Raw genomic sequence first — 27,526 nt, forward strand, 5'->3', positions numbered from 1 at the left:
AGGCTCGAACCCCAGTCTAATCAAGAAGCGTGTGCTACGCACTGCTGCTCCTTCCCACCTGGCTACGGAGGCGCCGGAAAGGCAAGAGCAATTGCCTTCTCACAAGAGTCCAAAAACTGTTCCTCTATGAAACTTTAGAAAAGTAGTAATAATGATGAATGATATTTCATTAGTTTAACAACACATGCCTGTACATCACAGGTCTATAAGCAAAAAACACCATTCTCTATTCCTCTCTAGGCCTGACATAGCAGAGTGGCAAGGAGTGTGAATGCAGTAGCATGCACTCTTTGAGTGAACTCGGGGTTCAAGCCTGTGACTGCTAAATACGATTAACGCTTGTATTGATGATTTAATGTAAACTCCACTGACTTGGTGGTCATGGCAGAGTATAAACAAGAAATTGACACCTGTGTTACAACTCCAGAACAGCATTAATTCATTATCTCATAATTTTCAATAAAAATCACTGATACTATGTGTACCACACTTTGAGAAACACTCTGGAGCATGATAACATATTTATAGGCTACTAATGGCCCAAATTAATGGGCCATTATGCTCCAGACACTGAAGACTAAATGTACTTAACTGATAGAAAAATTAGAATTTGCAGATGATTTGAATGTGCATTGTTAAACTAATGTTTAACAATGCACATTCAAGCATACATACTAAACTGTTTCTGCAAGTTTCACTAAGGCCAGCTAACCTATATACAGTTTATTGCAATATGCAGAATAAATTCTTATTTAGCTGGTAGTAATGTGTATAAATGCCATACTGATATAATCTATTAATCCAAAAGAGCAATCTGGGTAGAAAGGTTTTCTTTTTCTTTTTTTTGATTTAGTGTCAAATCCATTTTACTTAATAACAAATATATTACTCTTAAAAAAAAAACAAAAAAAAAAAACACATTTACAAATCAGAATTTCAAAATTCATGATATTTATTTACAGCATAAAACAAGTTACAAAAAAAATTATGCATGATCAACAATTGTACATTATTTGGCAAAAGGATTTGCATGTATAGTTACGCCATTTAGCCGTGTATCATGAAGAGGACGATAATTTTTGGGATTCACAAACAACTTTTCTAGCTCATCAAGGGATTCTAGACCATCAATAACTCTGAAAATAAAAATTTAAAAAAAACTACTTTTCAGGTTTTTTTTTGATAAGTATCCCAAATAATATGTCAAAAATAAATGCTGATCAAATAGCAGGTAATCAATCTCTATGGTGACAATTCTAACAAGTCAATGAAAATTAAAATTACATGTGCATTTTATGTTATCAACAGTTTAATTAACAACAGTGTGCGTGCGTGTGTGTGTGTGTGTGTGTGTGTGTGTGTGTGTGTGTGTGTGTGTGTGTGTGTGTGTGTGTGTGTGTGTGTGTGTGTGTGTGTGTGTGCGTGCGGTGTTTTAACTTCCTCCGGCACATGGTTTCATGATTTCTAAGAAATATTGCTCTAGGTTCAGTGGGAAATGGATGTCAGATGAACTAATGAGACTCATGGCAGAGAAGAAAAATGCATTGGATGCACATAAATTGTCAAAATTGTAAGATGACACAGAAGCCTATGGTAGAACAAGCTAGTCTGTAATGAAGTCACAAAGGAGGTTAGGCAAGCAAAGGCAGATTATGAAAAATCTTTGGCAAAGGATGCAAAGAAAACCAGCAAAGACTTCTTTACTTATATAAACTCTAAAACGAAGGGGGATGAATCAGATTGGTCCACTTGATATCAATGGTTTGACTGTAGATGATCATTCTCAGATAGCTACCGAACTACATGAGTATTTTGCACCTACATTCACACATGAGGAGAGGACCAGATGTTTACCAAACTCTAACAGGGAGTTAAATGATTTCGTAATAACTGAGAGAGTAAAGTGGAGGAGAAATTGTTGAAGTTAAACATAAGAAAGGCACCTGGAGTGGATGGGATCTATTCAGTTATATTAAAGGATGCGGCAAAGGAAGTAAGCAAACCCTTAGCCATAATTATGAGAGCATCCTTGGACTCGGGGAAAGTCCCCATGGACTGGAGATGTGCAAATGTATCTCCAATTCACAAAGGGTGTCACAAGTAATTACAGACCTGTTAGTTTAACTTCTGTTCCAGGGAAAATAATGGAGTCACTGGTTAAAGAAGCATTACAGGATCATTTAGACAAGACTGCAGCAATAATTCAGACAGCATGGGTTTGTCAAGGGAAAGTCTTGTCTGACCAATTTTACTCGATACTATGACATGGTCACAAAGGAACTGGATGCAAAAAATAATTTTGATATCATATACTTGGATTTCAGGAAAGCTTTTGATACTGTTGCACATGGAAGACTACTGTACAAATTGGAGCAGTATAGCATTAAGGACAAGTTGCTACAATGGATAAAATGATGGTTGAGTGGGAGAAGACCAGAGTGGTGGTCAATAGATACTGCTGTACGTGGACTAATGTTATTAGTGGTGTCCCTCAGGGTTCGGGCGCCTCCGTAGCCAGGTGGGAAGGAGCAGCAGTGCGTAGCACACGCTTATTGATTAGACCGGGGTTCGAGCCCGTCACCACCAAATACGAAGGATGCGGAGAGGTCAGGGAATGACCACCGCATATCCCGGAGCAATATGGCCTTAGTTGCTAATGCTCCTAAAAAAAAAAAAAAAAACCAAAAAAAAACCAAAACCTCAGGGTTCGGTGTTCGGCCCATTGTTGTTTTGTATATTTATCAAGGTATATCAAGCTTTGGCAGGGTTGTTAATAACAGTAATGACAGTATGCTACTGCAACAGGATCTGGAAAAGTTGGATAGATGGGCTGAGAAGTGGCAAATGAAGTTTAACATTGACAAATGCAAAGTACTACATATGAGTAGCAGTAACCCCAGAGAAATGTACCAACTATGTGGTGTTACACTCAGGGTAGTGGAGAATGAAACAGACCTTGGGGTAATTGTGCAGTCAGATATGAAGTTTTCTGAACAGTGCAGACTGGCTGTCAGAGTAGGTTGCCTCCGTAGCCAGGTGGGAAGGAGCAGCAGTGCGTAGCACACGCTTCTTGATTAGACCGGGGTTCGAACCCGTCACCACCAAATACGGAGGATGCGGAAAGGTTAGAAAATGACCACCGCATATTCCGGAGCAATATGGCCTTAGTTGCTAATGCTCCTAAAAACCGAACAACAACAACAACAGAGTAGGTCATGGGGTCTTGTCAATGATATACAGTAATTTTGCGAGCAAGGATAAGGAGGTGATTATCCCCTTGTATAAGGCAATGGTCGGGCCACACCTTGAGTACTGCATAGAGGTCTGGAAGCCTCTTTTAGGAAGGATGTAGAGTTGCTAGAACAAGTACAGAGAAGAGCAACAAGACTGGTAAAGGAAACAAAGGAGTGCTCTTATGAAGAAAGGCTTAAGTTCTGCAAATTGCAGCTTCTGGAGACTAGGCACCTGCGAGGCAATCTGATTGAGGTGTATAAGGCCTTGAATGGATTGGGCAGGCTTGATGCTGAGGAGACTCTTCCTCTTGCCCAATTAAAAACCTGAGGGGACACAGATTCAAACTGAGGAAAGACAGTTGTAGAATAGATGTGTGGAAGTTTTCCTTTAGCCAGCGGGTAGTTGATTGCTGGAATAAACTTCCATCTGTTGTTGTGGAAGTTGATAGCTTAAATAAAATCAAGGCAGAACTAGACAAACATTTAGAATGAATGGATCAGTGAAATGTGAAGGGTTTTTTTTTTTTTGGATGATGCTGTATAAGCTTGCTTTCTTGCACCCTGTGCCTCTATTAATGCTAATGCTAACGACATTACAATGGAGCAATGAATGAATCTCAAAATTTTCCTTAAAACTGGGAAAATCTGCAACATAAATGTATATGTTAAAAGCTGTTTATGGTGATGAAATGCTAAGTCGTACCAGCATGTTTGAATGGTAATAAGCCGACCGGGCTAGCCGGGTGGGTAAAGTGCCTGCCTGGCAACCCAAAGGTCGTGGGTTCAATTCCCGCCTCAGGCTTGGATCAAAGTACTGCAAAAACCTTGGGAGGTGCATTATGGCCACAGAAGCCTATGCGCCAACAACTACCAAAAAAAAATGGTAATAAGCGGTTCAAAGATGGACATGATGTTTGCAATAACCAAAAAGTGGGAACCTGTCAACATCTCGAAATGAGGACAGACCGCAAAAGTTTGGGAAACTGTCAGAGAGTCAATGGTTTGGGAAACTGTCAATGCTCTGTTCTACATACAGATGCTTCAATCAAATGCTTTTGCAGCACATTTCCCAGGTGAGGCTATAATTTTAATAGAAAGACAGCAGGTTCTTGTTTCTTGAAATGCCCCCCCCCCAATTCTGCACTTTTTTGTGAAGACATTTCTGAAGAAATATGTCGTATAAATCAACCGTCCACCCTACTCTTCTGATCTGGCACTAGCAGACTTCTTCCTGTGTTCCAAGATAAAAACTGCCCTCAAAGGAAAGAGATTTCAGGATGTTGAGGACATAAAGAAAAAAGTAACTGCCACACTGAACATCAACTCTTTGGATGCCACTGCTGACTCTTTTCAGGAACTTCAGAACAGTGTAATAAGTGCATTCAATTAGGTGTGATTACTTTCAATTTAAAAAAAAAAACATTTTTGTGCTTCTTCACTTTGTGTTCTTTTTATTGCACCAGTCCAGGAACCTTACTGCCACACCTCAAATATACATTCAGTGATCACTGAATTGTGACCACCTACTTAATACTGTGGTGGGCTACCATGTGAACAGGTAAGAACTATTCACCTAGGCAATGACTCCAGACGTCTGATGTCCATAGGGATCTGCAGCCATGCTGCCTGCAAGGCTTTCCACAGTGTCAGAATAGATGATGGTTGCATGTGCATACACCTCATTTCCCTTTCCAAAACATTCTACAGCTGTTCAATTGGATTAAGGCAAATTGAGACCAATCAAGATGGGTGATATCTTCCTCTCAAGTCACTCATGCAGAGCTTGTTATCATCTTGGAAGATCCAGTTCCTGTCTGGGAAAAAATGCAGCATGGCAGAGTGCGTATGGTCTCCTAAGAGCTGCTGGTAGACCACACCAGTAAAATGTTGGTCCATACACACCAGGGTCCTATTTCTTACCACAAAAACATGCCCCATATTAAGAAACCATTGCCATCTGCCTGGATAGTGGGCATCATGCATAATGGGTCCCTAGCCTCATGTTGCTTGTGCCACACACAAAGGCATCTGCTGGTACACTGCATGAGGTATTTGGACTCATCTGACCAACACACTTGTTTCCAGTTCTCCACTATCTAGCATGTTGTGGACACCACAGCATTCACTGTTAACAATGATCAGCAGTGAAGAGAGGGTGTCTCTTTGATCAGTCTGCTGTGGAACCCCATACATCTGAGTGTATGGTTCATTGTCATTTGGGATATTGTTCTTGCATTCCCCATATTGTATTGCAATGTAAGCTGTTGCACAGTGACCTGCAAAATGCACTGCACCCTTTGCTCACCATGAACGCCCACCTTGTGTAATCCTTTACAGTTCTGTCGGCAGAGGTCATTTGACCCATTCAACACTACTCCTTGTACACCTTAACCACATTGGGCTGTGAGCAACTGACAAGATGTGCCATTTCCAATATAGAAGCACCTGACGCAAGAGCTCCCACATGCATGCCCTTCTGCGAGCTATGCGGCACAATCCATCATGGATGGGATAATCACAATTCAGTGATCAATGAGTGTATATGTTTTGAAGCTCATTTAAAATGATATGGCTATATACAAATTGCCTCGAAATATACAAGTAAATGCTGCCATGTCTTATTGTGTCTGTGGTTCTAAGTTTGTTGTACACACAATATATCAGAGATGGCTCTCAGAAAATACCTTTGAAAATTAGAAGAATGGCTTGCACTTATTAATTCTGATTGTCCAATGTGGCCTTACAAAAACTGAAAAATCATCTGGATTGCTGATCCAGATTCCAGGCCATATTTGATCAAACTGAATCTACTAAATTTATAAAACCAAATCAGGTAATACATAAATAGACTAGAGGATATTACTGCATTAAAAATAAACAAATAACAGTGAGCTTTTTAAAAATTTTTTCATAATCATTTTTCTATTTTTTTTTCAATTTTTTTTTTAAAATTGTGATTTGATTTTCAACAATAATTTCATTTTCACATTGGACAGTCAAGTAAAAATAAGAACAAATTAATTAATATTTAAAAGCATTTATGTATAAACTGTTCATTTTTGCAAAACTTAAATTCCACATAGTGCACTGCCATTGGAAACTTGCTACTAGTCTACTATGCATATTTAGAAAATTCAATCTGTGTGTGCGTGTGTCCGGCTAATCCGCTTCCCGGTTAATCCAATCCCAGTAAATTGAGAGTCTGCTGTAGTTTGTAAATTGACTTGAACTAGTAGTGAAGAAAAACTTTTATCATAATATTAACAAAGTGCCATTATTTTCAGTCTCTCTCTATCTCTCTTTTTAAAGCAGAATGTTTATATTAATACTATTGTAATATAATTGTATTAGTATCATATAATATAATACTAATATAATTGCTATTGCACAACCAAATAGTTAGATACTCATAATTTCTCTGTACAAGAAAATTACAACTACATTCTACTGCACATCAAATAAAAACTACCTTAGCAACAAAATGTTCTTACCTTCCAAACAAAGTGTATTTCATATCTAAATGAGGCTGTTTGGAATAAGTAATAAAAAACTGCGATGCATTTGTATTTGGACCATTATTTGCCATTGACAGCATTCCTCTTGTATTGTGCTACAAAAATAAAAAAACTAATTTTTTAAAATTTAAATTCAAATTAAAACGTAAACAGAAACAGAAACAATAGCAAGCTCTTCACAAATACATCAATGACTGCAAATATAATATTTAAATTGTAAAACAAAGGAAAATTTAACTATTACAGAACTACAAGTACAAATTAAAAAGAAAAATTGTACTTTCTTCTTTCTTATACAAAACTGATGGCAAATATTTTTATATTATAGGTATAATATCAATTTTTAGGATTAAAATTCAAAAATATGACTCTTCTATATAAGCATAAAACATTTTAGTTTATAGTTATAAAATTTCATACAGTAATCTTTACTAACTGGGGAGATACATGGATTAATAGAATAACAGTAGCCACTAGCAGAGGTGAAAGTGATTCTTGCACTGCTTCTATTTAAATGCAATTGAGCAGCAGCCTAGAAAGCAGGGCAATGGGGATTTCCAGAACTGCTGGGAGTCATAGTAGAACAAGTAAATACATGGGCTGTGTTAGGGTTACTAAGAGTAGAAACAGGTGCAAGTACTAGTCAAGACATCAAAGGCAGATATTGTTGGAATATCAGAGACGTGGTGTCACACAGACATAAGCAGTGCAGAATTGGATTTTGGTGAGTACAATGTGTACAGAAAGGATAGACAGGACAGGAAGGGAAGAGGGGTTATGCTGTTAGTTAAGAAACACATAAAATCTAAGGAAGTGCATCCAATTGATGTTGGTGGACAATGCATGTTCGGGAGGCAACTAGAGGGAGTAATACTCTTGATCTGATTATCAGTAGTAATTCTTCATGCATTAAGAATCTGCAGATAAAGGAACCACTAGGTGGCAGTGATCACAGTGTGTTGAAGTGGGATTTACTCAAAGAGGTAAAGGGAAGGGTTTTTGCTTTCGTAAAGGCGACTATGATGGTCTGAGACAGTATTTAAATTCTATACAGTGGGACCAACTGATGATATTACCAACAGCAAATTCAAAATGGGAAGCATTCAAAGAACTTATCTTGGAAGCTACTAGGCTTTACATACCAACTAAGAAATATTGTTCAAGGTTTAAGCCTAAATGGATGTCAGATGAACTAATGAGACATATTGCAGAGAAGAAAAATGCATGGGATACATATAAATTCATTGGTGACATGGAAGCCTATGACAGATATAAGCTGGTCTGTAACCAAGTCACAAAGGAGATTAGGCAGGCAAAGGCAGATTATGAGAAATCCTTGGCAAAGGATGCAAAGAAAAACAGAAAAGAGTTCTTTACCGATGTAAACTCTAGAAGGAAAGGGATGAATCAGATTGGTCCACTGGATATTGATGGTTCAACAGTTGAGGATCCTGCTCAGGTGGCTAACAAACTAAACAAGTATTTTGCATCGACATGCACACATGAGGAGTTATTCAGGAAGGGGAATGCCAGAGGTGAAGTAAACTCTGGCAGTGAGCTAGATGATTTTGTAATAACTGAGAGGAAAGCGAAGGAGAAATCGTTGAGGATAAACATAAAAAAAGCACCCAGGGTGGACGGGATCTATCAAGTTATATTAAAGGAGGCAGCAAAGGAAGTAAGAAAACCCTTAGCCATAATTATGAGAGCTTCTTTGGACTCAGGGGAGGTACCCATAGACTGGAGATGTGCAAATGTGACCCCAATTCACAAAGGAGGATCAAAGGCTGCCACAAGTAATTATAGACCTGTGAGATAACAAGATCATGGTTTTAACGAGCAAAAATCCATAATGATTTAATTTATGCATATTCTCATACAATCGCTCATGTTATAGCGAGTGTACTACACGGATATACCGTACAAATTTTGGTAACTATGCAAACATTCTTAATTGCTCGGGTAGGTTGAAAAAGCCCAATTCTTGGAATAGACAAAAATTTAACTTTTATGACCACCCGCATTGGATTAACAACTGGTTTATGACATTATCCTTTCAGGGACGGGGCTATACAATAGGGCATTGGCGTTCTGCTTGTCGCATTACCCTATTTACAGATTGTATTGTATTCACTGAATCATAAATTTATTTCGGGACTTCTAAGAACTTTGTATGCAGATCATTGTAGTGCCATTTTAAAGTAAAATCAGTTAGAAACGAACCCTTCCTTCGGAAACATGTCTACTAACAAAAGAAAGTGTCTCTTGATTCACAAAAAAGTCAAAATTATTTGTGAGTTAGAACGTGGTGCAAAAAATATTGAAAATCCCTAAAGGGGTTAGTAAAATAGGCCAAGGTCTATACGGCTTTGAGAGGAGACAGTAAAATGAATGAAGGCAAAATTTTCACTGTTAAATATTATTCCAGAATAAGGGACCATAAATTCAAATTACAAGGAAAGAGGTTTAGACTAGATTATAGGAAGTTTTCTTTTAGCCATCAAGACATTAATTTATTGGAATAAGTCACCTCCATGGGTAGTTGAGGCTGACAGCTTGGGGAATTCAAAGGTCAACTGGGTGACTTTTTCAATTCACGTATAGTATGATGACACATAGGTAGTTTACTTTTTTACATAGTTTTTTTTTTTATTATTATTATTTTCTTATTTTATTGGATGGTACAGCAAAACCCTATAAATTCTTTGCACTGGCTAATAATAACTTCACCTACCCGTCTACATCAATGTCGTTAAGAAAATTATGAAACGGGAGTGGTTCCAATACTGATTTGCCTGGACTATTTGCTACACTGGTCCACTCTAAGGAATGTCCATTTATGACTACTCTGTCTCTTTTAGCCAGTATCTGATCGAATGAAAGACCTTACCAGTCATCCCAATCTGCTCCAGTATATATTCCCGTTTGATACAGTTACTTTTCATAGGGAACTGTATCAAAAACTATACTGAAGTCAAGATAAACAGTAAAATTATAGTAAAAAAAAAAAAAATTGGTAAATAGTGTCAAAGTTGTTTCTTGCATTCAACTGTTTTACGACTTCATAATTCACTAGGCTGGTTAAACAAGACTTCCCCTTCATAAATCTATGCCACGATCCATTTAGGATGACATTCCTATTGAGATGATAGGGTATTATATCCTTAACATTCAAGAAGGATGTAGAGCTGCTGGAACGAGTACAGGGAAGGGCAACAAGATTAGTGAATGGAACAAAGGGTTGCTCTTACAAAGAAAGGCTTAAGTTTTGCAAATTACAGTGTCTGGAGACTAGGCACCGGTGAGGTGATCTGATAGAGGTGTATAAAGCCTTGAATGGTTTGAGCATGCTCAATGCCAATGGGATTCTTCCTCTTGCTCAGAATAATCACCTGAGAGGGCATAAATTCAAATTGAGGAAAGACAGATGTAGGATAGATGTGTAGAAATTTGCCTTTAGCCACCGGGTAGTTGGTTGGTGGAACAGACTTCCATCCCTTGTTGTGGAAGTTGATAGCCTAAATAAATTTAAGGCTCAGCTAGAAAGGTATTTCGAATGAATGGAGGGGTGAAATGGGAGTGGTTTTTTTTTTTTTTTTTTTTTGGCTGATGCTGCATAAGCTTGCTTTATTGCATCATATGCCTCTACTAATGCTAATGCTTAACAACAGAATCCATGAACAGAGTTGCCCATGTCTTTCATACCCCTAAGACAAAAGATCTTAAGCTTTCAAGCAATCAGGAGTAGTAAAAGAGGTTATTCAAATGAATGATCTACTCTCTGAACAAGTGCTAGAGCAAGTAGAGGTAAAGAATTATGACTGGAAAAAAGTATAATGAGAATGAAGATTTCAAGAAACTTTAGCTGATTTAATGAGGGTGTAGATTGATTCTCAATTGGCATGTCATGGCATTTTGAAAGAGAGCCAAGAGTTTCTTAAAGGGGATGCTACTAGAATATGAGGTATTCTAACAAAACTAAAGCTGCTCTTTAGGTGAGTTGCTTTGTTTGTTATTTTGGTTTTTAGGAGCATTAGCAACTAAGGCCATATTGCTCCGGGATATGCGGTGGTCATTCCCTGACCTTTCCACATCTTCCGTATTTGGTGGTGACGGGCTCGAACCCCGGTCTAATCAAGAAGCGTGTGCTACGCACTGCTGCTCCTTCCCACCTGGCTACGGAGGCGCCTAGGTGAGCTGTATGGGCAGTGTCCCCCCCCCCCTCAAAGTTTGCCTCCAGTGCCAAAAATCTGACAGTCACTGATATAGACAATACTGTATTTAATGACAATAACTGCTTAAAATGGGAAATTAAATTTGGTATGATTTCAGATGGTCAGGTATGAATTATCCATTTATGAAAAAATTACCCTTAATATACATTTTTTTTTTGCTTTAAATTCAGTTTCTGCACATCCAATTAAGGAAGTAAATTGGGGGATTTACTTCCCTGACCTTGCACTACAAATATATTGTTTGGAACCCTAGTTCAAGGTCACTGATATGTTTTAGAAACACAAATGAATAGAGAATAAAAATTCTCAACCTTATACTTACTTTTAACTCATCTCTGAACTCATCTTCAAATCTAGTTCCCCAAATACTGTTCCCTCCTTTCCCAGTTCCTAAGAAGAACAAGAGAATAAAACAAAAGGAACTTTTCAAACAAAAATTTTTCTCTTCTTTTTGTAGTTATATAATCAATATTATTAGAAATTAACCACTTAAATTCCACTTAAAAATGGGTTTTGTTCAAGAAAATATTCCAAACACTGGTTAGCTTACGAGATCACCATGTGTGTGTCCCCCACCCTAATAATATTTATATTCCATTCAAAACGAAATCACACACAGACCTCCTTGCCTCCCAAAAGTACTTGAGTACCCTGACAGGTTGATTAATTTTACCGACCATTTTGAAACAATTTGGCCACCATCTGATTTAAGTATAATCTGCTTATAACTCATTTATTTAGTCTGATCCAAACAAAGTTTCTGGCATCCCCCCCCCCCATCTCATTTGACTCAACCCATGCATGATACTAAGTACTAATAGGTTTTGATACCTTTTGTGTTTGGGGTTTTCATGAAAAATAAAATTTTAAAAATGTTGTGTGAAAGATATATTTGCAACTAAGCAAATGATGTACACTAATACTTGTAATTTTTGGCTAATTAATTAAGATTACTGAATATTACAAGGAAATAAAATAACCTGAGCAAGGCACTAAAGTAAATTAATCAAGAGTGAATAAGGACATTCAACATTTCAGAACCACTTTCATTACTATTTTCAAGATAAAGGAGGCTGCCAACAACAGCACCACTAACACATAAAATATGCTTGTAGTCCAGCACTCTAACTTAGTATAAGTTGTTTTTTGTTTATTCATGCCAAGATTGCTGCCATCTCTCTTGGTCATATAATACAATATATATATTTTGTCTGTATGTGGAATGCTGGGAAAATGGAAGATGATCTGGAGGTATTTCTGCAGTTTTTGCAGCTTGTCTGCCAATTCTTTTTCCATTATATTTACATGACTTGGTATACAACAAAATCTAATATCTTGTTTATCTTTCATAAGAGAAATTAAGACTTGCCTAACTTGCTGCAATACAGAGTGGTGCAATGTTCTGAGATTTTTCAGCAAAATCTATTGTAGATTTGCAAATCTAAGGTAATCTCTGAGCCACAGCCTAGACATTTCAACATTATGTAAACAGTTCAGCAGATTATAGTACTTTCTTGTGGTGGAAGACACGGCAGTGTAATTTTGGGAAAGACTGCAGTTGAATATACTATGGTTTCTGTTTTTGATCCACCTGTATAATACTGGGATTTAATTTGAAACTGTTCATGATGAATGGCACGTAGTTGTTAGTAACTCATAAGAAGTGTCTTTTTTTTACCAGTATAGAAGCGATACATCACAATGTGGAATTATATCATCCCATTGTGGTGGTGGTTGAGGTGGGGGAAGATTGGACACTGGCAACATTATTCAATGTTGAATTATGATCCCCAGCAGTCAATTTTATTTGGTATATTTCTGTATAAATTTTTCCACCTTGGAAAAGAGAATTTCCCAGGTAGGATCATATGAAGTGTCCACCACTGTGGAATTGCTTTTATTTTGTATGAATATTTCAGAGCTAATTGTTTTTCAGATGGACAGAGGTGGCTTGAAAGGTCTCCATTCCTATACAGAGAACATTACTGTAGGTCAGACTGAACCCATAGAGGGCACATTGACATGCAGACATATTTAAGCTCTGTAGTCTATTTTGAACCTAACTATCACTCCGTGCAGCTTTAATAGGGTATTGTGGCCAGCACCACATTCTGTTACTCATAATATTCGGAGTTTATTTAAACTTTTGTTGCATTTCATGTACAGTTGTTTTATATGACCAAGAAAGGCTAGCTTCCAATCAAAGACCAAATAAAGGAATTTACCTTTGATTCTATTGGTACATTTTGTCTATTTAGTTTTAATATGAACCTTTTTCAGAAATGTATGCAAGTTTATTCTGCACTAATATCTGGAAACCACTGCTTTCTCACTTGCTAATGTATTAATGGTAACACTAGTAGTAAATTAATAAGAGGAGTTTACCTCAATATAGTACGTAGAACACTTCCGTATGATACCCTCCAGAAATTAAAACAGAAAAAACAAAAAAACCGACAACTTACCAGTACATCAAAGTAAAATATAAATAATCAATTTAACACAATTCAAAATCAATTTAAAACAATTAAAATTCAAATTAACGCAATTAAAAGAATCTAACGAAAATATTCAAAACGATTTTCCTTCCTTATTAATATTTTCGTTAGATTCTTTTAATCGCGTTAATTTGAATTTTAATTGTTTTAAATTGATTTTGAATTGTGTTAAATTGATTATTTATATTTTACTTTAATGTACCGGTAAGTTGTCGATTTTTTCGTTTTTTCCGTTTTAATTTCTGGAGGGTATCATACGGAAGTGTTCTACGTATTATATTGAGGTAAACTCCTCTTATTAATTTACTAATATTATTATCAACGTAGAACATATTGAGTATTACAGCTCTGATTCATACTATCTAATGGTAACACTGTAGTTGCCTCTCAATTGTTCTAATATTCTGTAAATGACTGAAAATGTTAAGGTCATATACAAACAGAAGTGAGTTGCTCAAGCAGCTATTATTTATTTTATTTTATTTTTTATTTTTTTTAGGAGCATTAGCAACTAACACCATATTGCTCCGCGGATATGCGGTGGTCATTCCCTGACCTTTCTGCATTCTCCGTATTTGGTGGTCACGGGATCGAACCCCAGTCTAATCAAGAAGCGTGTGCTACGCACTGCTGCTCTGCCCACCTGGCTATGGAGGTGCCTACTCAAGCAGCATTGTGTGCCTATATGTTCAGATTTTCTCGATAAGGATATCCATAATCCTGACTTGAAAGGCACTGTTGACAAGGCTGTTGGAAATTTGTACGCACAAAACTTCCAACTGCCTTGCAAGCTTCCCTGTTTCTATGTTATGTCATAAGCTTTCTTGATATCAAAGTTAGTACTACTCATAAGGCCTGGCAACCCAAAGGTCGCGGGTTCGATTCCCGCGACGTTGGGAGGTGCATTATGGCCACAGAAGCCTATGCGCCAACAACTACCAAAAAAAAAAAAACTACTCATAGGTATTAGCAGAACACAAAGCGCATCTCGAATGATGGTTACAGTCCTAACAAGGTGATCTAATGTTGTTCTATGTGTAAAGCCACATTAAGTGTTGAAGAGAATTTTGTTTCTTTCAAAATACCAATCCAGAAAAATACAAACAGCTAGTAGGGCTAGCTGTAAGGCAATTATGTAGGTCATTGTGGTCTCTGCCTTGTTTTGGCAGAGCCTACTGTTTAGACTACTTTTTGATGCTATTCTATATAAGCTTCTATCAAAATTTTAATCATGTCACACCACAGTTCATCTGCCCCTATCACATCAGTCTACTCATAAATAGTGCTATATGGAGTGTATTCATTGTGAAAAGTTGATTATATGAAATTTATGCATTTTAGTCTTTTTCTGCATATCTGATGATAGACAAAATATAGATTCAAATATTTTCTGCCAATAATAAAATCAGTGAATGACAACATGATTCTGTAAAGCAAAGTTGTTTGTTTGTTGTTTGTTATTTGGTTTTTAGGAGCATTAGCAACTAAGGCCATATTGCTCCGGGATATGCGGTGGTCATTCCCTGACCTTTCCGCATCCTCCGTATTTGGTGGTGACAGGCTCGAACCCCGGTCTAATCAAGAAGCGTGTGCTACGCACTGCTGCTCCTTCCCACCTGGCTACAGAGGCGCCTAAGCAAAGTTGTGATTTACAGCCTACTATGTTAGAAAACAAATTAATATTTTTTTTTTAAACTCAAATACTATATTATAAAAATGTTTATGCACAATGAAATAATTTATAATACTAATTTTATCAATGTACAACAGAATAAATGAAATATTATTTTACAAAAATTTTACCTGTAGGATCACCAGTTTGCACCATGAATCCTTTAATATTGCGAAGGATAAGACAGCCATTATAGTAGTCACTGGCACAAAGGGCCAAAAAGTTCTGGTGGGTAAAAGTAATAAAGTAAATTGTCTATGAATTTGTGACAATAAATAGATATGATATAGCACCTAAGATTCATTAAATTACTAAAAATGTTTTAGCTGTGCTATTCTATTAAATCCATTTAATACTTCTAATTACTTATGTATTGCCTATATTATTAATTACATTACCTACATTAATGAAAATAACCCTTAGCAACTTATTCTTTTAATATGCAAGTTTTCTTTTCTTAATATGCATATATCAAACCATCTAGCATTAATATCTATTTGCTCTTATTAGTAGAGCAGGGATAGCAAAATGTTTTTCATCTCTTTGGCCCTATATATCACTTGCTCACATCATTCATAATTTGAAATTAAAAATGTCACAGGGAATCTATTACTTATTACATATAAGTAATAGATTAAGCTGCACAATTACACCAAATATTTCTATATTATAATAATGATGTATATAATTTCAGGTTTTTAACAAAGTTATGGTGAGAAAAAGTAAATAAAAGCACACTGATATAAATTCTTGATAATAAATAACTATGATAAGGCACCGAAGATTCATTCAATTATCAAAAATGATTTAGCTGTGCTATTAAATCCTTTTAATTACCTATATACAGGGCTTGACAAATTATACAACACCCTACTTGCCACACAAAAAAGGGGCTCGTCCCCACCTCCAAAAACTGTTTTTTAAATGGCATAAAGTCCAAATAAGAATAAGAACAGTAATGTTGAGCAGTGTGGTTCACGTGAATCGTACACCACTGGAGACTGTGACGACATATGTGTTATCACAGCAGCGGTTATCATTGTTTGACACAGTCTCAAAAACACCTGTGAATGTTACAATAGCATTTTATTATTATGTTAATAAAAACATTCTATATTACAATGTGTTTCAGAACTGCATGAAACAAATCTTGAAGAATATTTTACAGTTAAAAATAAGAAAATTTCCAGAAACATCTCAAAAGTTTTTACTTCTCAGGTATTAAACATTAATCATAAATTACAGAATAGTGTAAACCAGCAAAACACTTTTATGTTCAATTTAATGTTTTAAACAGTCAAAAATGAGTGTTTTTCAAATCCAGATCTGTTTACTTTTTCTGAGTTAAATAACATGATTTTAATTTATGACAAGGTACATAAAAATTCCAGAGTAGATATGATGGGAAATTTCCAACTCGTCAAGTACCAAACTGTAAAACATTTGCTGCTGTGAAGAGAAGACTTAGACAAAAAAGAATTTGCAACATACATATGTTTTGTATAAATGTATAAATATTATAGGAACTTTGTTTCTTATTTTTAGCTGGAGGATGTGATCCTACACTTGTACACTTCTGAAACACCTTGTATAAACTGGCACAAAAAAAATGCATGACCACATTATTAACCAAGCATGCTAAAATTCAGCTGCTCTAACAAAGAATGTATAAACTCCTGTCTGTTTGGTTGGTTGTTTAAGGATTTTATGGCGCATTCCTCAGTCTGGTGAAGAGGGAACCTTCGAATGGTAGCAGGGGAAGAGGAAAACAGAGCAAGAACTTGCTGGATAGAGAGCTGAAGAGCTGTAACCATTAGATAGACAAACTATTGGAGGAATGGATGGGTGATGTCAGAAGGTTTTCTTTTTTTTTTTTTTTTAGCTGATGCTGTATAAGCTTGAATCATATGCCACTGGTAATGATAAAAGGCAAGCTTATAACTGCATTAACAAAAATGAAAAAAAAAAATTCAACATCATCTGTCCATCCCCTCTAATAATTTGTCCAATTCTGCCTTAAATTTATTCGGAACTATCCACCTCCACAATACCAGACGGAAGTTTGTTCCAACCACCCATCCCATCTAGACAAGATTGAAACCTATGCTTTTTCCACAAGGAATATGTAAGGTCAACAATAGAAGCAGTGCTAACCACAAGTCAGTCCACAAAGTTGGACTGGCCTATATTTGTATGGTATTGTGATTATGTGCATTTATTCTATGCAACCCTTTGTGCATTATAAGGTAAAAAAAAGGTAAACTACAGCCATTATCAAGCTGGATGACTGCAGGATGGAAGCCTCTTCAATGATTCATGCTGAGGGAATGGGACCACAATCTGCCAAGCTGGTCCAGTGAGGGTTGGCAGATTGACCGTATTTAACAGTTAGGGACTTGAACCCCAGTCTACTCAAAGAGCATGTGCTACTGCACTCTAGCTTCTGAATATTTGGCTATGGAGGCCAGTTGTCTTATAGCTTGATATAACTAATAAATAAATCAGATCTGGTTACGTACTTTTCTTTTTTTTTTTTTATGGAAACCCACTTAGTAACCAATTTTAAACCAGTTACTGAATGAAGGTCATTCAGAATAAAATTTTTATTAAAAATAAAAAAATAAAATTTTTTTATTTAAAAAAAATAAATAAAAATAAATAATTTTTTTTTTATTCTTCAGTTTTATTCTGAATGAAGGTCATTCCTTTTTACATTCAACTTTCAGATATTAGCATTAGCATTAGCATTAGTAGAGGCATTTGATGCAAGAAAGCAAGCTTATGCAGCATCAGCCAAAAAAAAAAAAAAAAAAGTAACATAAATAAATAAAAATAACCACTTCCACTTCACCCCTCTGTTCGTTCGAAATACCTGGACAGGTATTTCGAACGAACGAATATATAAATAGTTATGAATCATTTAGGAGACTTAGAGGCAAAAGGCCACCAAGGCAATCTATTATAAACTACTTGTAACTACTTGTTGCCATTGGTTATCTTCCCCTTACCCTGTTGTTAGTGAAAAGTGACAAGTCCCAGAAAGTATATAAAAGTATAATTTTAAAAAATCATAAAAGGATGAGGGTAATACTGTTTTTCACAAATATCAACGAGACAAATATATTTTTGCTTAGTTAAAAAAAAATCCACTGTATAATTGCTACTAGACTATCTGATGAGTCTGATGAGTCCTGACAGGCTCACATAGCAGAATCACATTTTTTAAACAATAGCAGAATAATCTTTCAGCAATGCCATTTATTTGAAAGCACAGCCAGACCTTGCTAAACAAAGTATATGTGTCTCAGAATATCACTTTTTTTAACAAAAACTTCATTATCAGAGGTAAAATAACATAAAAAGAACAGGGATATATTCTACATGCAAAATATAAACACACTTCAATTTTTCTTAATGATCTCTCTCTCTCTCTCTTTTCAGAGAAATTTCGTTGTTCATTTCTGTAGAATCTATGGTTTCTTATACCACTTGTTGCTCTGTAACTCTTGCATTTCTCCATTTGTTAGAAGCTTGCTTTGTTTTCCAACAACTTTTAAACGTTGGCTAAGTAGACCTTTGGAAGTAAAGGTCCTGTGCCAATTGCACAATGCCTTCTTTGATGGAAAAAATATCATATTCTTGTACTACTTTTAGCCATGCTTTCTTCCAAACAGCATTAAGACAATGGCCTGTTACTTCTTCACAGACATTGCCAATATTGCAAATTGCTTTCATTATGTTATAATTCTTCCAAAATTCTTTGATTGACTTTTGTTGATTGTCATTAGCTTTTGCAAAATGCCTTGGTCCACAAGCTATATAAGCAATATCACATCTGATGGAAAAAAACATCACCTCTACCGGAATGAAGGCTTGAAGTGAATAGGTTTGAAGAATGGCAGAGAGAATTATCCAGTAGTAATAATGCTTCATCCTCCAAATTATTTTTTTAGGAAATAGCTTTTTACAGCAGGACATAAATGATTAACAAACTACTGAACAAATACACTGTTACCTAGAACTTGATGCTGAGGATTTTCATGCCATGGGTAAGTTATATTTGGGGAAGCCTTTGTTGCTCAAGGCATCTGAGATTATCAAATGAGCAATACATATATATTTTTTTATCTCCTGTTACATTTCCACCTAGTTAGTTTAATGATCTTTAGCTGCTTTAAAGCTTAAAAATGAAGCTCCTTGTTCATTTTGGGAAATTAAAGTTTTAGAAGGCAACTGCTTCCATAAACTCTGTTCCATCCATTTTGAATAGAACAGAATCCCCTCAATTATGCAAGATGTGCCTAAAACCTACAATATCAACACCCAACAGTGCTATTATATTTAGAAATTACAAGAAGGTGTTTATGCCGAAGGTAAGACATATAAACATGCATATCATTAAAATTTTTCTTTAAACTCTTCCAAATTTTGAATACTGATAGAATAAATGTTTGAAATCATACATCACATCAAACCACAAACACAGTAATAAATGTCATATGCACAGGCTACAAAATGAAGGATTTCTGGTTCAGACAAAACATTTTCAACTATCGGTGAAAAAAATTGCCAACTTTGTTATAACAAGGCTTCATACTCAGAGGATTTATTAGTTAAGCTAGGTATGACTGTACCATAATCCTAGGGGACTCATTAAAAAAAGGTGGTTTGTTCTGCTGTGAAAAAATACTACTAGAGTTTTTCATTGCAGTTTAAACTGTACAAGACAAAAAAAGCACGTTATCCCTATACTTTTCACAAATATAAAAGGACATGGTATCCCATACTTTTCACATAAAGGGACATTGTATCCTTTTATGTTTGTGAAAGAATACAGTTTTGCTTAGAGTTTAAAAAAATCCACTGTATCCATTAGACTGATAAACTTGTGTTGCCATTCTAGGATTTAAAAATCCTAATTCCCTTTATACAATACTAACAAAATTTGATTATCAAATATCTTAAAATGATTTGACAAATATAAAAGTTATAGAATTCTTATAATACCGTAATAATAGACTAAGTATTAAATAGCAAATGCTTAATGTACGGTACTCACCTTGAATATAATCTGCAATAGTTTTATGAAGTCTCTTCATAAAACTATTGCAGATTATATTCAAGGTGAGTACCGTACATTAAGCATTTGCTATTTAATACTTAGCTTAAAATGATTTTAAATTAATCCTAAACTAGCAACTAGAATTTGCTCTCACTATAACAGAACTAAATACATTCTGATGCAGCATACCTCACATGCCTTTGGACACTGTTCACAGAAGAGTTCTATCTTAATATCACCTAAGTCTGTGTGAAGAGTTGCTGACTATAAAATAAAAAAAAAAAAATTAGGATTAGCATTAACAAAATGAGGGTTACAATTAACAATAAATTAGGATTAGCATTAATGAAAGGAAGCAAGCTTATATGCATCAACCATTAAAAAAAATTTACCCACTTTGTCTGCCATCCCTTCTAAAATTTGTTCAATTCTTTTTTTTTTTTCTAATCTTTTCAGTAGTACTTACATATATCTACAGTTTTCATGCGTGGGCTTTGAACAATGGTACATACATAAATTATGTTTTGAAGGGGTTTCTGCACACATTATGCTTTAATGTGCAAACTGTATGAAATTGCATGAGTGCTGCCATCTCTTATCTCTTAGTACAATTGTCTACAATTATCCAAATAATTGTAGACAATTATAAAAGAGGAGAGCATAAAAATTCCAAGTTGCCTGGTTTCTAGATACTATAATTTGTATTCCCTAAATAACCTTGTTGCTATTCTTTTTACCTATCCCAACCTATTCACATCCATCCTAAAATGAAACTTATAGACCTGTATATAGTATTCAAGGTGTGGGCTAATCATACCTTGAGTACTGCATATCCCATCATGATGGGATAATTGCTTCCTTGTAACTGTTGGAAAAATTTCTGTACATCAACACGACAGAACCCCACGAGTTGTCATAAATAGCCTGTTTGCACTATTCAGAGAACTTCCTGTTGGATAATACAATCACCTCCAACACCTTTTATTCTCCACTCAAATGCTATTTTATTTCACAATTACTGCTACCCAAATAAGGTACCTTGGATTACCACTGTTGTCAAAGATACTATAAACAACAAAGCAGTCATCATGGAATCTGAAACTCAAGTAACAGGAACATTAACAATACTAGTATTCATTATTAAAGATAACCAGTACTATTCACAAAGGTACTGGTTGTCTTTAATAAATCGGTAAACTACTGAGTGCCAGGCACTCAGGATGATGATCCAGTCGTTAGTGTAGTATCTCAAATAGAGCTTTATGGTAACTGAAAAAAGTTTCTAGTACCCCGGCTTGGTGTAAAACTGAGGAACTAACGAAAACGTTGTCTATTTGAGTCTTTCCAGTTGTGAATGACAAGGGTGGGAAAAGCAACTCCAACTTCTTCCTAGAGAAGTGATTAAAGTCTTGGGGAGAAGTGACTGGCAGGTGAGGGCCATGTAAGACTCTGCACAGACACCTCCCCACCACCTCCTTCCCAGGTCAACTCCAGCTTTGAAAATTGTTAAAAAATACTTCTCGTAGCAAAATGACCTTTATAGAATTATTAACTAACTATTTAGCAATCTTTTTGTCACCAAAAAGAAGAGTTACTTAGTACAAAGAAGCACACTATCGAAGTGCAATAAAAACTGTTTTTTTTTTTTTTAATTTTAACACAAAAAGTAAGTGATAGATTTCAATCAGAATAGTTTTCCCTTGATAAGCATCAAATAACACACAGCTAATGTGATTTTAAAATTTTTAGCTCCATTAGCAACAGAAATAGAGGGGGGGGAAACAAAAATTACTCACATTTTCCTGTCTGGCGCCAACATTTTTAATTTTAGAAAAATTTTAAAATTATATTTTAAACCAACTCGTTGAGCTCTTTCCAACAGTGCATAATAAACTATAAGGTTGTCAACAACATTTTTGTCCCCTCACATTTTACTCCCCACATTTCTCAGACAAATTTTTGTCAACAATGATCAAATGGCATTATGTTGGCCCATATGATGTAAAAATCCATGCAAAATTTAAAGTCAATAGGTTGAGTGGTTCCAGAGATACAATGCTGTGACAGATGGATGGGCTTTCAGACAACCAAGTGACATTATAAGGCTCCTAAGTTAGACTATGGACCCTAAAAATGTTTTCCAGTAATGTTTTCATGATATAATTTGAACTTACAAATATTTGCCATTTTACACAGTTTTGTAATTTACAATTTTTTTTTTTTTTTTTTGATCTGGGAAATACTGCTTTTCAGAAAAATTTATAGGAATTTTTTTGTTATAGAATATGCCCCTGCATTTGTTCTGTGCAATCTTGAAACATGTTATGCACATGTGTGTTTACTGTAGAAAGAAAGAAAGAAAGAGAAATATAAGAGAAAGTTAACTGTATAAAATGGAGAACAGCAAAAAATTATGGGGAAAGTTCAATTAGTTAGGAAGGAATAGTTAGCTGAATTAGTTAGCAAGTTATCTACATTGACAATAATATACTTGATATATAAAAAACTAGTTTTATCATACTCCCCTAAATGAACATATCTCATTTCTGTATGTCCAGCTCAATTAGAACAGATTTAAAACAGACAACATAAAGGAAACATGGATATTGCAAAATAGAAACATTACGCTATCATCAAATTTCTGACATAAGAGAACTGACTGAGAGTTATTCATGAGTGTTCTATGATGATGCTGGTACCCCTTTTGAATACCAAATAAAATTTTAGTCTCAGCAGTTTAAATGGGATTTAGAATCCATAGGTGATGGCCTCTGCTCAACATTTTGTAAATGTCTTGTGTCAATGTGACACACTTCATTCAATATAGTGTTTCTCTGTTACTGGTGGTGTATTTACATTGAATCAGCACATTATGTCCATATATGTATGTATTCACGGCAATACTCATTCATGAGATTATTTTTTAATGCTCTTTATTTTTTCAGTTAAATCTTTTTTTAGTACTGCTAAATGACATCATACTTGTCCATTTCCCATCACTTGTCATGCAGCACTGTCTATTATTATTAGGCATATAGTGCAAGGAAGCCTGAGGCTTATGCTGCACCAGCCAAAAAAAAAAAAAAAAAAAAAACTTTCCAAGTTACCCTGAAACAGAGAGAGAGAAAGTAGAAAGGAATCACCAAGAAAGAGAATGATGATATCTATCTCAGGACTATGGCTTGGCAAACCCAGGGTCCTGAGCTGGATATCATCATTCTTCTCTTTCTTGGTGACTCCATTCTACTTCTGACTCGGACTCTCTCTCTCTCTCAGGGTAACTCAGGAAATCTTTTTGGCTGGTGGGTGCAGCATAAGCCTCAGGCTTATGCTGCACCAGCTAAATCATCATATGGCTAATAATAATAATAAATATCTCTACAAATTTAAATTTGGTAGTAATTAATTCATGCCTTTAATTAATCATATCTATTTCGTGGTACCATAATACTTTTAAAATTTTAGGCATAATTGATAAACTTTTTTTGTTTAATTAAAACTGAGTATTTCTAGTGGCCAAAAACAGAGAATTAAAAAAAAAAGTTGATTAAAAAAAAAAAGAATTAATACATTTAATAAGTACCGCAATGCACAGATAAACGATTAAGCATTAGTGTATAAGCACAATTCAGAATACTACTTTCTTGAGTTTACTCCACTCGTGTTTATAGATGTACGCTTTACTATTAAAAGGTTAAAATAAATGGGATTTTAAAATAAAAAAAATAATAAATTTCAAAACAAAAATAATTATTATTATTGCAATAACCTTAAAAAGGCCAGATTAATTACATTAGTACGCAAAAATCATTATGCTTTAGCGCTCCAAAAGAGATAACGCCAGTCGTCTGGGCTCATATTCACATAATGAACATGTCTTTACTTCACAGTTAATCTTCGCTTGAAGATTAGTAAATCTTATTCAGGAATACAAATACAACTAATTCACCCATAAATCATTTTATTTGTATTTATAAGATTTCAAGAGCCAAAATTAAAACATCTACACCAATTTAAACATTTTACCATCGCATCGCTTCGTGAAGCTTCGAAAAGAAACACTGAGTTAAAGCGCCCTCTATATGCATGAACATTAAGAAATACAGGAATTTAAAAATTAAAAGTGGATGTATTTATTGCTGAATATTATTGGATGTCCAGTAATATATCTAAAAATTTTTAAAGCCCGATGAACTAGTGATAAATAATTAATATCAGTTTAATTTCGACATTAAAGTCATTAAAGGATTGGGCAGATGATTTGAAGATTTCATGTATCCTGCAATATGTGAAAGAAGCTAGGAACTCTCTCTTTCTCTCTCTCAGGGTAACTCGGAAATTTTTTTTTTTTTTTTTTTTGGCTGGTGCAGCATATGCCTCAGGCTTCCTTGCACCATATAGCTAATAATAATAATAATAATAATAATAATAAACCATAAAAATAGGCCACTACTCACGAACGGTACGCTCTTCCCCGAGACTGAAGGGTTCATGCTCGCCATCCAAGACTAGGTAATCAACATTAGCACCTATAGAAAATACATCGCCAAGGAGCCCGGAATGTCCGATGACACGCGTCGACGATGCCACTTGGCCTCAGAAACGATCCAACACATCACCGCGGGATGCAAGGTGATCACCCAGACTGAATACACTAATAGACATGACCAGGTAGCCAGGATAATACATCAGAAGCTAGCGAGGAAATACCAGATGATCGAAGAAAGTGTACAGGTTGGGCACTTTCTTCAGATATGAAGTTCTCTGAGCAATGCAGACGGGCTGCAAGAGTACCTCATGGTGTCTTATCAATGATATATAGGAATTTTTCTAGCAGGGATAAAGAGGTGATTGTTCCCTTGTATAAGGCAATGGTTAGGCCAAACCTTGAGTACTGTATACAGGTCTGGAGACCTCATTTCAAGAAGGGTGTGGAGCTGCTGGAACGAGTACAGAGAAGGGCAACAAGATTAGTGAATGGAACAAAGGGTTGCTCTTACGAAGAAAGGCTTAAGGTTTGCAAATTACAGTGTCTGGAGACTAGGCACCGGCGAGGTGATCTGAGAGGTGTATAAAGCCTTGAATGGTTTGAGCATGCTCAATGCCGCTGGGATTCTTCCTTTTGCTCAAGATAATCACCTGAGAGGGCATAAATTCAAACTGAGGAAAGACAGATGTAGGATAGATGTGCGGAAATTTTCCTTTAGTCACCGGGTAGTTGGCTGGTGGAACAGACTTCCATCCCTTGTTGTAGAAGTTGATAGCCTAAATAAATTTAAAGCTCAGCTAGACAGGTATTTCGAACGAATGGAGGGGTGAAATGGGAGTGTTTTTTTTTTTTTTTTTTTTTTTTGGCTGATGCTGCATAAGCTTGCTTTCTTGCATCATATGCCTCTACTAATGCTAATGCTAATGCCAATGCTAAGTACGAACCCCAGGTAATACTAGAGACCCCAGCCCACAAGCTGTACTGGGAGCGTGACATAATAACGGATAGGACAATCCCGCACAACAGACTGGACATAACCTGTGGACAAGAAAGAAAAACCTACCTATCTGATTGACATAGCGGTACCCAACACTGGCAACCTGCAAAAAAACCATGGGGAAAAAATCAGGAAATACACGAACCTAAGACAGGAGATCAAAGAGATGTGACATATGCAACAAGTAACAACCATCCCGATCATCATGTCAACCACAGGTATGGTGCCAAAAACCCTACATAACGGCCTAGCAGCAATAGGTCTCCGGGCGAACCCGTACAAGGAACTCCAGAAAGTCGCGATCCTGAACACCTGTAGGATAATCAGAGAGTTCCTCGACCAACAGTAATACCAGACATAACAACATCCACCCTGTGTACTTGGTAGCAATACCCGTCACGAGGTGGAACCCCCAATCAGGAAGAAATAATATAAGATCAATAATAATAATAGTAATAATAACAATTATATGTTCTATACTGTACTCTAAAACTAAGAACTCTGGTTAATGTCTCCTGGAGCCAATTCAGGAGACCATAACAACGCCCTATTGGTGTTATGGTGTGGGGAGCTATCAGTTTTGATAGTCGGCCGTCATTGGTCTAACCGCTTAGTCAACGGCAGTCTGACTGCTTAAATTACCACATATTTTTTTCTTAAAGTAGAAAGTTTCCTTATGTACACGAAACAAAAAAAAAAAACCAAATTATGATATTAGGGTCCCCTGTAAACGATTACATCTACCCATATTTATTTTGTCTGTAAATCGCGTGTGTTCTCTGGTCGATCTACCTGTTTCGCTAGACGAAAAAACGGCAGTTTCTGGGACAAAAGACCTTGCCATCTACACCTGAGACCGACTAATTCAGCCACGGAGAGAAAAAGCCCACTAAAGTTCCTCGCGTCATCAACGGGATTCGAACCCGGGCCTTTTCCACCCGATGTGGGGTGGACGGTGACGATACCACTGTGCTACACTCGCAGACGATACACGAAACAGTTTCATTTATTCACAACGCTTTGGTAGGTTGTCACATCACAGCTAATTCATATTTCAGTAATTCTATAAGAATTCTGGAAGCTCTCGTTCCAGTATATTGCATCATTACAATTTTTCAGCATATATCTGCTGAGAGTTAAATATTTTTACTGTATTTGACGGTAAGAATCTTCATAGACTACCAAAATTGTTGAGAATTGGACGAAGTGGGAGATTTACTCCTTCACAATGTCTAGCAGTGGTTTAGCTAAAACATTATCCAGAGCTGGCGCGTTCAATCTGCCTGTGAGCAATTGTGCGAAAGCGTGTATTTCCTGTTGATTGTCTGCTACTTGTGAGTGTAAAAGGGTGGCCACCAACGCTGTTAAGCCATCTGAAGAGTCAGTTATCGATCCCAAGGACGGATTTATAATGTGAATCAGGAGCTGAGGACAAAATTTGAGAGGCATGGATTGTAATTGGAAGAACTCACTTTAAAATGTACTTTGTCGCTAGCTGAAAGTCCCTAATTCCTACAAGAGTAGCCCTGAAAGCAGCGTATACTTTTGTCTCCATGAGAGCGAAGCATTGAGCAAAGGTGAATCTGTCTTCTTGCTTAAGACCCAGGTGTGCACTTTTGCCACGCTAGAGGTGTTCATAAAAATCGAGATGTCATTTTTCTTCTGCTTGTTAGTTATGATCATTTGGGCAGACTTCTGTGCGGCGCCCAACACAATCCAGATAGGTCTCAAATTCTTGGATTTTGCTATTTGCCATCTGACAGATACTTCTGCTGATTCATGGTCTTTAAACGTGATGAAGAATTTCACATCGTCAGCATACATA

The 27,526-nt window shown here is 36.0% G+C and overlaps 1 protein-coding gene across 1 annotated transcript; it reads right to left on the bottom strand.

Annotated features, from left to right (window-relative positions):
* Positions 1 to 995: 995 nt before the first annotated feature.
* LOC150087639 (peptidyl-prolyl cis-trans isomerase-like 3) lies at positions 996 to 27,256 on the bottom strand. The gene is made up of 7 exons (XM_090369842.1): positions 27,174 to 27,256; positions 24,242 to 24,293; positions 20,405 to 20,479; positions 15,285 to 15,378; positions 11,306 to 11,373; positions 6,725 to 6,843; positions 996 to 1,136 (listed from the first exon to the last, which is right to left on the bottom strand). Exons 1-7 carry the CDS (start codon positions 27,254 to 27,256, stop codon positions 1,010 to 1,012), a joined length of 618 nt encoding a protein of 205 aa, XP_090225968.1. The 3' UTR covers positions 996 to 1,009.
* Between the last annotated feature and the right edge of the window lie 270 nt (positions 27,257 to 27,526).

Source organism: Mastigoproctus giganteus, chromosome 3, assembly GCF_048544385.1.
Source record: "Mastigoproctus giganteus isolate SK-2022 chromosome 3, ASM4854438v1, whole genome shotgun sequence".
In the NCBI taxonomy this organism is placed as follows: domain Eukaryota; kingdom Metazoa; phylum Arthropoda; class Arachnida; order Uropygi; family Thelyphonidae; genus Mastigoproctus; species Mastigoproctus giganteus.

Excerpts from the sequence above, each read along its gene's own strand:
- LOC150087639 (XM_090369842.1), bottom strand. The coding sequence starts at position 27,256 with ATGGAGACAAAAGTATACGCTGCTTTCAGGGCTACTCTTGTAGGAATT. Across the intron at positions 20,480-24,241 it reads CTTCACGAAGCGATGCGATG|TCAGCAACTCTTCACACAGA; the intron begins GTAAAATGTTTA and ends TTTATTTTATAG. Across the intron at positions 11,374-15,284 it reads GCAAACTGGTGATCCTACAG|GAACTGGGAAAGGAGGGAAC; the intron begins GTAAAATTTTTG and ends TGTTCTTCTTAG.